General features: G+C 41.7%; 1 protein-coding gene across 5 annotated transcripts in view; it reads right to left on the bottom strand.

Moving 5' to 3' along the window:
- Positions 1 to 1,610: 1,610 nt before the first annotated feature.
- PDE8B (phosphodiesterase 8B) overlaps positions 1,611 to 14,383 on the bottom strand; it is an 80,805-nt gene continuing 68,032 nt past the window's right edge. For 3 of the 5 annotated variants that reach the window (XM_061475729.1, XM_061475725.1, XM_061475727.1), the window contains exons 13-22: positions 14,032 to 14,111; positions 12,634 to 12,798; positions 11,817 to 11,862; positions 11,228 to 11,363; positions 9,392 to 9,590; positions 8,244 to 8,461; positions 7,291 to 7,426; positions 4,385 to 4,552; positions 2,895 to 3,024; positions 1,611 to 2,359 (exon numbers count right to left, since the gene is read on the bottom strand). In XM_061475729.1, coding sequence (XP_061331713.1) covers positions 2,244 to 2,359; positions 2,895 to 3,024; positions 4,385 to 4,552; positions 7,291 to 7,426; positions 8,244 to 8,461; positions 9,392 to 9,590; positions 11,228 to 11,363; positions 11,817 to 11,862; positions 12,634 to 12,798; positions 14,032 to 14,111 — 1,394 coding nt within the window. In that variant the 3' untranslated portion in view covers positions 1,611 to 2,243. The remainder of the gene's footprint in view (positions 2,360 to 2,894; positions 3,025 to 4,384; positions 4,553 to 7,290; positions 7,427 to 8,243; positions 8,462 to 9,391; positions 9,591 to 11,227; positions 11,364 to 11,816; positions 11,863 to 12,633; positions 12,799 to 14,031; positions 14,112 to 14,383) is intronic. The other 2 variants (XM_061475728.1, XM_061475726.1) reach the window with 1 other exon arrangement.

Genomic DNA, 14,383 nt, shown 5'->3' with positions numbered 1-14,383 from the left:
TTCCACATCTCAGCAATGCAGAATTCCATGTTCACCTCACAGAGTTAACCAGCAGACCTGCTCTTAATACTTCTGTAACTCTGACGCAGCTGTTAATCAACTGGACAGGTCAGAATCTAGGAGATCTGACACAACTGGCAGATGACAGTTACTCTTGATTTCTTTTGCTCTTAAAAAGAACATACTGCCACATAGATTACTTTTTTATTTAGGCCTCTGTCTGTGGGAAGAAACACGGGTTCTTGCAACAAATATACTGATCACACATCAATGCCTTAACTTGTGAACCAGAACTGAGGCTGAATTTTATTTCTTAGGTTCCTTCCACCATTGCCATTTTCTTCCTTGTGACAAAAAAAATGAATGTTTTACATGGGTGTGGTTTTACAGTGTTGCTATGTTTAACAAATCAAGATAACAAAGCTTTAAATCTTCTGAAATCCTTTCCTCTAATGCAAGCTGCAGTGAGCATTTAGTCATCAGAATACTTAAGATACAGCCACCGAGAACACTAGTTCTAAACAAAGGAATGGTAAAAGCAAACAGTTACAATATAAAAACCAGATTCAATTTACGTGACTAAAAATTCATTGAAGAATGTTGCAATAGATAATAAGAAAGAATGAATAAACATACTTCACCAGAAACACCATTCTTCAGATATACACAATGCAGCATTTTAATACACAGCGACCTGCCTTAGCTATGACAAAAGTAAGGGTCTGTTACAATTCTAACAAAAATATAGCTTATATACATTTATCTGCACTTACATTTTATGAATGTTTCCTTTTGTTTCAGAACTTGGTACAAAACATACAAAAAAGGTTGGCACATTATGTAAGCTACCTGCAGTAGACAGCAGTCATTGTCACTTCTACAGCGATCTAAACTCTATGTGTTTGGTTTTGGTTGTTTGGGGTTTTTTTTTAACTTTTACTAGATTCAATTCATGATACAGATACAGCATAGGAGAGGTAAAGAGTATGTCTCAAGACCTTTCCATTTAAGGAGTAGTGGACTGCTTCTTCAACTGCAGCCACAGCTTTGAAGCTCTTGCCTGCAGCCTGGAGTGCAGGTGTTAAAAATCAGCAGTTCAGCTAGTATTTATTAACTGAATAGTCTGAGAGTAGTCTAAAATTTAAACTCATGTTCTGTGAAGGGTTAAAATGAGATGTACAAAAATACACATTTATGCTTTGGAAGCATAAGCATAAATTTTGTATCTTAAAACTAATGAAAAACTATGTTTGATTTCTAACTTATTTACATATTTTGAAATACTTTTTACCTCACAAAACAAACCAACATTTTAGTATGGGGAAAAAGCAGTACAAATTATAATGCTGTTACAAATTGTAACCTGGAAACCTCTTTTAAAAAGCAACAGGTTCATCCTAGGAGTAAGTAGCATACATGGGCTTACCATAAAATTTAGATCAGTTTAATAAAATTGATGATGTGTATAAACACCACTTTATAGAAAAGGATGTTGACCAAGTGCCACAATGTTATTTGTGTAAAATTTGATGAAACATCTCATGTTAACATCTCTTAAGATGGCAGAGAAGCATGTGGATGGCACCAATTTTATAGAACATCTGTGACTAATTTTAAGGGAATTTGACTGCTACCAGGATTTTATATGGAAAAGAAAGAACAGTGGTGCTCTAAGAGAAAGTCTGTATAATAAGGAGCTTATGTTAAATGGTGCAGGGGTTTTTTTTACTGTGTCCTGTTTATCAAGGTTACTTGTTCTACTGTGCACGTTCTCTTTTAGAACTGTTCTTCAGCTCTCTAAACCGTATCAACAGAATTGGAGAAAGCTTACGCTAGATAAGTGGGAAGTTTTTATGCTTATTTGTCAACCTATTCTTACTCTACTGGTGACGAGATTACCCCTCTGAGAAACAGCTGTATGAAGTGTTAGTGAATACAGTTGTATCAATTACAAGATTTGATAGATGTATATTCAGTATTAGAAATCAGCTTCAGAAGTAAATCTTTTGCCACAAAATGTTATTTCCAAAGAGCACTTATTAATCTGTGGATTATGTAGCCTTCTTGAAAACGTTTTTCTTTAGGATTCAGAGAAGCTTAGAAGTGAGTGAATAAAGTATTTCCTTCTTCCCACAAAGTCTCAGTTTCACTGGAAAGGTAACGCCACCCCTCTTGTATCCACGTCTGTAAGTGATTCACAGTGAAACTGGTAGATCAAGAGGTCTGGTTTTCTTGGTTTAGTGTCAGTTGTTGTTTTGTGATGGGAGCCTGACACTCTTGCACTTTAATTCATCCAGTGTTTTCCAGTGTTTGTAGTTATTAGTCAAGTGTTGCATCAAAACAGGCAGATGTGCAAATGCTGAAATGAATAGGAGGATCAGTTGTACTATGTGCAGAACAAGCAGAAGAACAGCACAACCTAATCTGAAATCAGCATTCTCCTACTTTTTCTTTTTCCTTCAGCTGTAAGCTAATGCTAAAAGAGGAAAGATCTTTTCAGTCTGTTTCTTTCTCAAGCAACTCCCTTTCTTAATGTATGATGACTTCTTTAAATTGTGCTAACACACAACCACTGTGGCCTCAAGTTTCTGCTGCTCAGAAGAAATACAATGCTAAAGGAAAAAAAAACCCTAAGCATTCTAGATGAAAAAAAGCTTAGTTTAAATCCATTACTCGTTTACATAGATTGTCTGGTAAGTGTTCAACTTTCATAACGTGTGTTGTGTGCAGTGCACTGGGTTTAACCAGCATCATTGCTTAGCTCTTATCGTGTACTACTTATATATGGGTACTGTCCCTGGAAAAAACTGACTCAAGGCCAGCTTGAGATTGTTTGGTTTAGTCTGTTGAATTCTCTGTCTCGGAGCAAGGAAACAAAAAGCAGAAGTACTTACCATCCCATGCATCGAACATATCTGTTATAAAATAATCAATGAAGGAAATTTGAGACTTGGGGATGCTGCAGGTGTTTCTATCAAATACTGGCATTACAACAGGCAGACCCTGTCTCTTCTCTTCATCAGTCTAAGAAAACAAAACTCCAGTTAGCCCCTAGAACTTTGCTGGCTTTAATGCTGGAGCAGCAAAAGCCAGGGGATTAGATGAATTGCAGTAGGAGATTTGAGTCACACCCTAGAACCCCTGAGGTGACCTGCCTTCATTTCATGTGCTTTATTTTGTCCCAACAGGGACTGAAATCAACATCTCTTCGCTCTGTTACTCTCCTGCTGTGATTGCTTTTAGCTCTAGTAAGACAGAATGCTCAGCTCTGGTGGTTAGGGCACATCAGCTAAAAATGGGAAGTGGGGTTGCAGCATTCTTTAGCAGAGGGCTGTTTTGATCACACAAAGGTTGAGGCTGGAAGGGACCACTGGGGGTCACCTAGTCCAATTTCCCTGCTTAAGCAGGGACAGCCAGAGCACATTACTCAGGACTGTCTCCAGACAGCTCTTTAATGCCTCCAGGGGAGGAGACTACACAGCCTCTCCAGGCAGCCTATTTCAGTGCTCAGTCACCCTCACAGTAAAAAAGTTTTTCCTTGGGTAGAACACCCTGTATTTTAGTTTATGCCCGTTGCTTCTGGCACCACCAAGAAGCATCTGGACCCATCCTCTTGACACCTTCCCAGGGATCTCCTTTTTTACCACATCTCTAGCGTCTGTTTCAAACCATTTGTCTTTTAAGAAGAATGTTGCTGTTGCTACTTTCTCTGTGTTAGGTTATAAGATGAATAGAAGTAAGGGTATGCCCTTTAACTCTGTGGCCACAACTGAAAGAGGGATAAGAATCTCTCAGTTGTTCAACTAAAGATCTGGTAGAGCGTTTCAGGAAAGTGGTGCATTTGTGCACCAGTAGGAAAACTGATTATTGAGAAAGGAAGTTGAGCTTCCATTTCTGTCCAGAGAGATCCCATTTATTAAGTTTACACTGCCCATATGTCTGCAGTACTGGCCTACCACATCGTCTGCCTACTGTGACGGTAGTTCAGGTGCCATCCTAGAAGAGAAAGGACCAGCCTGATGGCTCAGCGGAGGGCTTCATCAAGCAGGATCTTCATGCTCTCTTCAGGGAAGGTATTGGGACTAGAATGTTGACAATCTTGAATTTCAGCCAGTTAAATTGACCAAGGCTAATCAAATAGTTTTTGTTTAGCCAGATGGAGAAAGTATAAAAGCTCCTTTTCACCATTTTGTACTGCAAACTTTGTGGTAAGTAAACTAGCTAACTTAGACTAGAGTGAATTCTTCTGTATGAAACTGAAGGTCTGGGGACAAAAAAGCATACATCTGGATCCATAGTGATGCCAGGCAGACCCCATGTGGAACAGAAGACCTGTTCATGTGTGCTTTTTTACCTAACCCATTAGTCATAAAAATACACATACCTGTGCAAAATACTCCTCTGAAATCCTCCCTGCCCATTCGATACACAGCTCTAGGGGGCGACACGGATTTGCTACGTCTGCACATTTAATCATCATACGCTTGATCAGTGTCTGGTTATCTGGAAAATTCTTTATATTGGCTGTACATTCACAGTCACTGCCTTCACTCTGTAAAAGAGAGTTGGTTTCAGGAGTCAGTGGCCAGTATCCCTGGCAGCAGGAGCAGGGCATCATTATCAGTTCCATTGCACTTGTAGGCAGTAAGTAGACATGCTGCCTGAAGCCTTCTAATTTCATACAGAGCACCAGGAATTTGGAGGAACTGCGAAGGAGAACGGCAGCCTTGCTAAGTAACTAATTAAAGTCCCATTACACATGACAGTTGTGGAGATTTTCATTATTAATAGCAAAGTCTGTGAAATAAAACAATCACAGGCTCCTAATTGGGTAGAGTGAGTTACCCTTCTATGCATCCCACCCTTGCCGTCTTGGAACAGGACCAGGACGGGATGCATCCACCAACTGTGATGTGATAAATGGTCCTCCTCGCTGAGCTGTTTAGATTTAGGGATGGTGATAGTAGTGGTTGCTTCATTTTTTTGGTCTTAGTTATCAGCTAGGATGAGGTTTTAGATAATCTTTGAAATTAACAGTAGGAAAACACAGGAGTGGCAGACTAACTGCGGGGAGTCTCTGCTTTCTAGGCAGTAAAATACTTAAACTGCTTATCGACTGCTCTTGAGAATGGGTGAAGGGACAAAGTAGTGGTTACAAGTCTGCTATAGCATCATCTTCTGCGTCTTGAACAATTTAGAAGGGCACAGGTATATTATGTTCCTTATTGAGTAATAAAAAGCCTCTACCTCAGCTCACTATGGTATTAACACTGTTCTCAAAATAATGTGTAGTTATAGCCCCTCTTCACTGCAGTTTCAGCTGGAGTAAAATCCCGAGCATAAATACTTTTTACCATCATGGCTAAATTAACGTCTTTGTGGTTTATGGGGAGATATTTTGCAGTGACTCTTGCCAATTCAGACATTAATCTTCTAACGTCATGTTTAACAGTTATTTTCTTTTCAGCATGCTGAAAAAGATGCCAAATTAACGCTGCTCCTTAGCTGCTAACCAAAAGTAGGAAAGAGCCACCATTAACCATGAGGAACAGAACAACCTATTATCAGGGGAAAAAAATCAAGCCTGCAATACAAGTGTTTCTGTGCTCCACTTTTATTGCCCTCCAATTCTTGTACATTTTGAAACAGACTCTGCTATAAACTGGTAAGATGAAAGAGAATGAGTAAAAAAAAAGTATTTAAGAACAGCTCTTTACGAAGTGCTGGAACAAATGCATTCATGGGATAAAAGCAAGATTCCCAGAAATATGTTCAGAGCTTGGAAACACGTGGTTTCAGTGAGGCTTGTGAATCTAAGTCCCACAGGCCAGTGTGGGGGTACCAGAAAACTAAAGACATTTTAAAGGAGTGTAGATTGAGGAGACATTTCAGAATAATTCTTAAACTGTCAGAGGGAGAAATGAAGCACTGTGAGAAGCCACATTTCCCAGTGACACTTCAGGTGCCTTTTTTAGAAACCAGTGGAAAAAGTTGCTATCTGGTCACCACGTAAGTACAGAGAAATCTGAGTAGTATTTCCACTAATGTGGACCCTCCTTTCCTCTGGGCCTTGATCTAAAGTGGGATCCTCGCTGTCCTGGCTTAGTCCATGCCTGGAGGACAAACCCATGAAACACAGCACGAGGTGATATGCTGGGAGCGCCATGCAGAAACAGTGATAGGTGCCGTCAGCAGTGCCCAAAGCATGTCCCCTGTGCTGTGGGACTTGTGACACTGAAGATGATCAGGCTAATTCAGACCCAGTGCCACATCCAGTGAGGCCTCCAGAGACTGGAAATGCTGGGGCATACAGTGCAATGTATCCACAGAATCCATGAAGTTCAGCTGTATTTGTGATTTCCAGCTCAAACTGCTGGGCGAACAGAGCTCAGCAATCCCTAGAAGCAGGTCAGTTAACTGATGCAATGCTGTCTCCAAAGTTGTAAACACTGACTGGTTTCTGCGCCCATGACAATCTATGGAGCGAGAATCTGCATGACATGACAACCTACAGTGCAAAAAGTCTAGTTATGGAGAACTGACAGAAGCTACTTTTATTTATTTTTAATACCAGTGACCTTCAATTTGGTCTTTTTTTTTTTCAGTCTTTCTAAGCACTGTTTTCGCTAAGCTGTGATAAGATGGTATTTGCTTAGGTGAGTAACAGTGCCTTGGAGAGCACTCCAGGCACTCAGCACTCAACTGCAAGTGGCAACAAGAGAAGATCAAGAGGGGCCTGGGCTGGGAAGCCTGGAAGCATCTTATGAAAGGTACCCTGGCTGGTGATGGAGCATGAGGGTGTATAACTGATGGGAATAAAGATTTGGCCATTTCTTGGTACAGTGAGGAATGGGGATGGGGTGAAGAGCTTGAGGGCTCCAGATTACACTGACACAAAACTGCCAGGGCAGATTCCTGAGTTGCAAGCATGGGTTTAGGCAATCCCACTGTTTGGAGGTGGGACCACAGGCTCAAGGGCAAATCTGGTGCCATGTGCAGAATTTTGCATGAACAAAAGAACCCACCCACAGGTTTTCTGAACACAACTGGCTTTTGAAGGAAAGGCTTGTAAAATGAAGTGTTTAAATGAGCTAAGGGCAGAGCCAGACATAGAAAAGAAAACAGCAAAGTATTTTTTCACAGTTTGAGATGTGAGGTCACCAACCCAGCTGCATCTTTTGGCCACTACCACAGTGCAAATTAATACAACATGAATGAAAACAACACTTAAAGTTGTCTCTGAAGAACTTCACTGAAATGCCTGAAGGCAGGAAGACCTGCAGCACTTACGTGTGAACTGGTCTCCTCAGATGCCATTGGCTTGTTGATACTGTTCACAAATTTGTTCACGTGCTCGAAGTGCTTCGTCATCTCCGTGGCCAGAACCATATCAATAATGGCCTGGCGCAATGTCCGGTAGCGATTTCTGGGGAAGAGAAAAGAGTTCCTGCTTGCAAGCCTGACAGACAGAGCTCCATCCTTTCTCATCCCTGCCCAGACTGCACTGCAGAATGCTGCTTGGGAAGAGCAGCACTGGAGGAATGGGCTGTATCATGCTCCTATGGCTTCCTCCAGCTCTGAATTCCCGTATTACCTAGGTTTTTTTGGTTGGTTTGTTTTGGTTTGTTTGGGTTTTTGTTTGTTCTGTTATTTTTACCTAATGAAAAGCAATCCCCTGGAGTCAATAAAAATTTACAGCTCAATTTCGTAATTGTAACACTGTAACACTAAGACAACTCCCCCAGGAATGGCACCAACACATTTCCATCTCACTCTATGTTAGCTTGGAATCAAATCTCAGGTTTTTCAAAACCCAGAAGTGTTATAAAGTGCAGACAAATTCATCACCTTCCTGAGGTCAGGCCCCGTCACCTTTCTCTTACACATCACTTTCTCTCCACCCTGTCCCTGCAAAAGCTAGGCTGATGCAAGGGGAACTCCCAGGCTATGTGCACACCCAGCAACAGCGTGTTTCCAACTCTCCCAGAGGTTTCAGCTCCTTCCACTTACCCCCCTTTCTGTCCCATGTGAATGCGGCAGTGCCAGCAAGCATAGGGCCACACGCAGGCACATCTAGCTGCTTTGAAAAATCACGCCTACATGGGATTCTGGAAGAGGTAAAATATTGATGTCTTTATCTAAATTGTATTCCTGGTTTAGAAGGTAGGCTCTCAATCCACCTCAAACTAAAATCACCAAAGAAGCAACTCACACACACACTCCCCTTTCTCCAGCAGACCCACCTATCAATGTTCTTGAAAATGTTGCATTTGCTGTCTTTAATTGTAAGCTGAAATGCCAGTGCTGTGTGATGACTCTCTAATACAGCTGTATCATTGTAAAGGACAGCTAATTCACTGCCCGCATTGCACAGGAAAGAGTTGGTCCGTCCGGGGTGGTCTACATCATGAATGGTGGCAGCTATTAGTGCAGCTACTTCATCTAAGTGGTCGAGACTTCCCTACAAGAAGAGAGAAAAATTATGATGTGGCACAAAAATTAAAGTAAATAACCTCTGATCATTTCCTGGTACCCACAAACACTCAAGTGTAAGCTTGACTGCAGGGATTATAATTCTTTACACTTATTTTCCATGCACTCTGCCCACAGGTTACCTACTCCAAAACCCTCCCCCCAAGTTACCAAACCCTTTTTTCCTTAACAAAGCTTTCTACTGTGCTGTCACCTCAACCATATCTTTGCATTAAAATTCTCTAATGGTGGATGGATTATCTAATGGTGTTCTTCTACTTTGTGTGCTTGCCTGAATGCCTCTGTATTGACTCTGTTCCTATACAGCTCGTGTATTTTAGGATAGGAGAGGATGTGATATTTCAGTTGGAAGAGACCTAAAATGATCAGGCAAGTCCAACTGCATGACCACTTCAGGGCTAAACAAAAGTTACAGGATGTTATAAAGGGCATTGCCCAAATGCCCCTTAAACACCAGCAGGCTTGGGCATTGACCCCCTCTCTAGAAAGCCTGTTCCAGGGTTTGACCACCCTCTTAGTAAAGAAATGCTTCCTAATGTCCACTCTAAACCTCTCCTGGTGCAGCTTTGAACCATTCCCATGCATCCTGTCATTGGACCCCAGGGAGAAGATCTCAGCACCTCCTTCTCCAAAGCTTTTACAAAGCCTTATTAAGAGCTGTTAGTAACAACCATTTACCAGGTGACAGAAAAGAGACGGGTATCCCCTCTATTCCTGCTACTTAAAAATGCAAATTCCTTACTCATATAGACTTTAGATAAACTGTGTGGGCAGTTTATCTAAAGATTAACAGGAATACTTCAGGGGCAGAGAGATGTTATGAAGCCAGGACCATTATTAAAGAAAACAGCTGACTTTTGAATGACAGACATATGATGGCAAACACACTGAGACACACCTTGACTCTCTCCTTCCTGAGAAAGAAGGCGGTAGCATGCAGGACATCTGCTGCATGCGTGGAGTTGTGGTATGAGTTGGAGGAGTGGTAGTTAGCTTCAATCATTTGCAGCCACGCTCGCAGTGTTCCTTCTGAACAGTTTAAAAACTCAGAAACCCCAAACCGGGCAAAAATCTTTAAGCCCAAATACACTAATGGCCTGCAAAACAATAGAATTAAAAAGCACTGCTGTAAAACAGGAACTTCTGACGTTCTAAAGAGAGAGTTTTGGTAAAGGAACCAGTAAGACCTTATATATGAAAGCTGGAGGGGAATGGTAAACAGTTTTAAACTGCACACCTACAACCTCTCACAAGCCTGACCAAGGTTACAAATCACTATATCTGCTATCCTTTCAGACACCCTTTCAGTAGAAAGGCCACTGTTCCACTAGAGTTTCACCAATCCTTCTGGCTTCAGAAAAAAATTTAAACGCTCATATTTTTCCTGAGGAGAAAAAAGCAGACTTTGAACATGACGCAGGCACATCCCAAAGGCTAAAATGATTGAATGTCTGTCCTGTGGCTTCAGGGGGTCCAGATTTCTACTTACTGGCTGTTTGAAGTTGGCAATATGCAAAGTGTATTGATGTCTCCCAGAGCAGTTCTTATTTCATATTTCATATGAACTCTTCTAGTTTTAGGACTGGATCACTTTCTAGAGCTGAGGCATGAATCTGTCATCAGTAAACTGCCCTCCCTTGAATTCCACATGCTAACAGGCAGTAGGTAACTGCTTGTGTGTGTGTCTGTAGGGGCTTAATGTCTAAAATAGAACTTCTGAACTCTCAAGCAAAAGCCTTCTACTTTCTTGCTTCAAGCGATATGGGCTGCACCAAACAGAAGTGGCATGTCCTGAATCCTAACCAGTAGTGATCTCCTGGCTGGAGAGGGAATTCGAGGTCTGGCAAATGTGATTCTGGGGAGGACAGCAGCGAGCTGGTGGGTGAAAGAGCAAATAGAGTAAAATCTCTAATCCTTTTGGTTCTTAAGTCCAAATTCACTCTGGGTTGTCATTTACTCTGTGTGGCCTGTGACAGAGCCCCTATCTATCAGTCACATTTTTCACTCCTGCAAGGTGATCTACAAAGCTCCTGAGCTGAGAAAGGCATAACCAAAAGCCAACATCTGCAAATTAAAAACAGGCAAATGCAAATTTCAAAAATGGCCACTTTCTCCAAGCAGAGTACAAAAGTCCACGTAGTCTCTCCAATTCTTTGCATCTTGGAATGAAAATAACTTTTGCCTGTGCATGACATGTTTATTTTTGTGGTCTACATGACCTCAAAACTACTGGCATTTTCTTTCATCATAAACTTTAAAAGGTCAGGCTCTTGACCCTATCCCTGGTTTATCCTCTATCTCAGCTTTTCATCCCTATAATCAAAAGCCACAGTTGCCTCAGAGCTTCCTAAATCATAGGGGGATCTAGGTGAGCAAAGCAAGAGGCTTGCTTTTTCCAGCAGTACCATTTGCATATCAGCAGAAGAGAGGGGCATCTGTGGGGTATCCAGCATGTAACAACACAAGACTATGCCAGACATCGTCAGCTGGACAGAGTGGATGGGAGTCATGTCCCAGACAACCCTGGAGGGCTGCAGATGCTGTCAGGAAAGACAACAGGCTGCACAGCTCTATCCATGACCATCGTGCATGCCTGGCTTGTTAAATGGGACCGTGGTTATCAACACACACACGCAAAGAAGACTGCTTTCACACATTTGCTGTGCCTTGTGCCAAAGCAGCTACAGCTCTTCAATAACCTCTTTGCAGTCACTCCGGGAAAGGAGTCCAGTACCTTTTATTTGTAACAGCCTCCAACTCAAAAATATTGAAGTCCCAGCTTTCCTCATTATCCAAGAGCTGTGCAATACAGGGCGGAACATCATTGATGGTGTTTGGCACTGAAAGGTGACTATGGCTCAGGTTCACATCTGTTGAGATGGATTTTGGGAATTACAACATTCCTGGATTATTTTTACCTCCCACATGCAGACTTCCATTTAGAAAACAACTCATTTTCAAGTAAAATAACTCTTTTCCTTCGATAAAAAAGTCTGTAATAAAGCCTACAATACACATAGCTTATATTATTATATGTGATTTGGACATAAACTAAAAAGATCAATGAACATTTCTTTGAGTGACAATTTAGTATTTTCCTAGTCTTATTTTCTACAGTCTTATTTTTCTACGGTCTATTGGCTTTTCTGTAGTTTTTTCTTACTTCTTTCAATCTGCTTCAATTCCAGAACGGAGGCAGTCTAGTACTTGTTCTGCAGTCAGTTAGGAACTGTTTCCAAAGATGGACATCCTATTGCACATTAGCTACCAGCATTTAGCAAAGATGTTACATATGCAAAGGGAAATTTAAAATGGTGGCTTACTCTTAGAAAACACATACTCATTTCCTGACAGTCTTCTCAAGCCATCCTGAAAAAGCAAATTTACTGTAAGTTTTAGGCAGAGCAACCATCATTAATTGCTAAAACACTACATTCACTTTTTCCTCAGCTACTATTCCTATTGTAGCACTATAAGCACCATCCTTTTTTTAAGTTCTTTTAAAACAGACATGAAAGGATCCAAGGAGCACTAGTCTGAGATCTCCAGAAAGGACATTATGAACTATACAGTGTTTTGCCCTCCTTGACCCTTTCATTGGCACCTGCAGGATTTCATCATTCAAATTAGCAACTATAACTTATTTTTCATTTTCTTTATATTATTTTGACAAGGATTGGCTCAGTGTATGTTAAAAAATCAAGTATTCATTGATGAAATCTAGGCAATCTGTCTCTGGCAGACAGTGTTGCTGCTATTACAGGACCAAAGTCAGAACCTGATTAAAATAACCTTCCCCTTACACTGGACCAGCTGTAGAGCAATCCCTCTATTCCCATCTAAGCTTCTAGGATTCCCAAAAAGTATTTCCTTGACACAAATCAGAATGGATGATACAGTTTTCAGTGGCAACTGTGTTCACTTATGTACGAGGACGAATGCACCGAATGGACTGAAACGTGGCCATATCTGACTACATCTTGGGGTCTACTGTTCGTAGAAAGACCAAAATACTTAAGTGAGATGGTGATGAATTATGAGTCCCCTTCCCATTGCTTGTGAAGTTTTATCACAGCAGAGCATTGAACTGTAATGTAGGGCACTAGTAGTGGTAATTTCATCTTTATTAATTTTACTCACAGTCATCAGACCTCCAACAAGATCACTTGTGTGAGGATCTTCATCTTTGGTACCTAGCTGAGGGGAGTAAAGTTCTGTTGTCCTCAGGATTTCCAGAACCCTGTCCAAGGCCTCTGCTACTGTGATGGGGCTGTTTTCCTGGGCAGCATTAATTATGTTAATAACCTGAAAACAGATTAAAGAGGCAGGTGAGGAAGACTGAATGGCACTTTTGTCTTTTCTTATTAGAAAATTTTCATCCTTGGCTTGATTATGCTACTTCCCATTCAGGAAGTGCTATGTTTTTTCCTCAACCCTTAAAGTACAACTCTGAAAATGTGAATTTGTGCTCAGATTCCCTGGTGTCCATCTGCTATTTATAACTGGGAAACTCCTGGGAAGTGAAAGCAGAAGGGGGTGGGGTATCTGAAAAAATGGCAGGTGGGTAGTCCAAAAACTAGTCATGTCCCAGTCCCTCAGCATAGCCAGGGCTGCTCAGAAGCAATCATTCAGCATCTAGAGGAAAAAACAACAATAACTAACAACCAGACTCCTGGATGTGACTCAGATATCCTGATACTGGATGTAAAGCCTTAGTTTATCAATGTGAAAACTAAGTGCAGAGAGCAGAAACAGCTGGGCTATGGTTTCGGGAGAAGATAGCTCTTCTCTGCCTCCCACCTTGTGTCTCAGCTGCAATGAGGGAATGCAGCAATGACATAGCAGCAGCAACGACTGCAGGGACTGAGGGAGAAAGCCCCAGTGCTCTCTTCTGCAGCGACCAGAAGCTGCTGTGGGTGCACTGAAGGCATCTGTGGGTGTGCTTGGGGAGAAGGAAAAGGAAAGTTGTCAGCTGTTCTAGCAGGAAGGTTGCGCTGGGAAGTAAAGAGCTTGGTGGTAGGAAGAGAAGATGGGGAGAGGGGGAAAAAACCACTTTGAGAATCAGAGATGGCAGGCACCTTGGTTTGTGGGACAAGTGATGTGCAGCTGCTTTGTGACAGCAGTCTGTACAGCACGGATAGTGAAGGAAAGACTGCAGGAAAATGGAGGACAGAATATGGTGTAGGTGCTCCCTCCTCTTCATGCTATCTTTTAAATATCCATGGTAAAAGCAAAGGTGAGACTGGAAGCACATGTCCTCCTACACATGCATGGCTCAACAAAGCAGGGTCCTCTTCCTGCCACAAGCAGTGCCTCTTGCAAGGACACCCCTTTCCCCTGTTTATTATTCTTCCTTTTGGCTAGGATTTAGAATGAGATGTAGAAAGTAGTAAGAAAACTAAAGAAAAAAAATAATTTAAGTTATTCTGTTAAATAAAAGGTGCATGAAACCCCTAGCTGTCCTGCCACAAACTACAGCGTTCCCTATGAGAGAAACTGAACTCCGAGTCAGTGGAAAAGGTAGTGCTCAGGGCTCACCTTTGTAATAGGAGCTTCTATTGTCATTGAGTGGATCCTTGCCATGGAAGAGTACCGTCGGGTTGGTAAACTTGGAGCTGCTGTTAAAGAGAGCACTGTTTAAGTGCCACAGAGTGTAAATCAGGTGACAGCACGTGAAGAGTGCAGAAGGTTGCCATTGGGGAACAGCACAACAAAATCCAGCCTCATCTCCCATTTCTCCTATATCTCCCTTTCTGCAAGTTCTTGCTTTACTGTTTCATTTTTTGCACTGTTGTCTACCTCCTTTGCAGCTACCCCTCACTTCTGCTGTCAGTTTTTCCATCCATCCTTCACTTCAGCTGTAGTGAAATGAAGCTACACTTAAGCTATA

Source organism: Pezoporus flaviventris, unplaced genomic scaffold (assembly GCF_033815535.1).
Source record: "Pezoporus flaviventris isolate CSIRO_AGI_PZ_B2104156 unplaced genomic scaffold, CSIRO_AGI_Pfla_v1 ptg000090l, whole genome shotgun sequence".
Lineage (NCBI taxonomy): Eukaryota > Metazoa > Chordata > Aves > Psittaciformes > Psittacidae > Pezoporus > Pezoporus flaviventris.
Note: the sequence above shows the minus strand (reverse complement) of the source record. Positions and strands in the feature narration are given on the sequence as shown.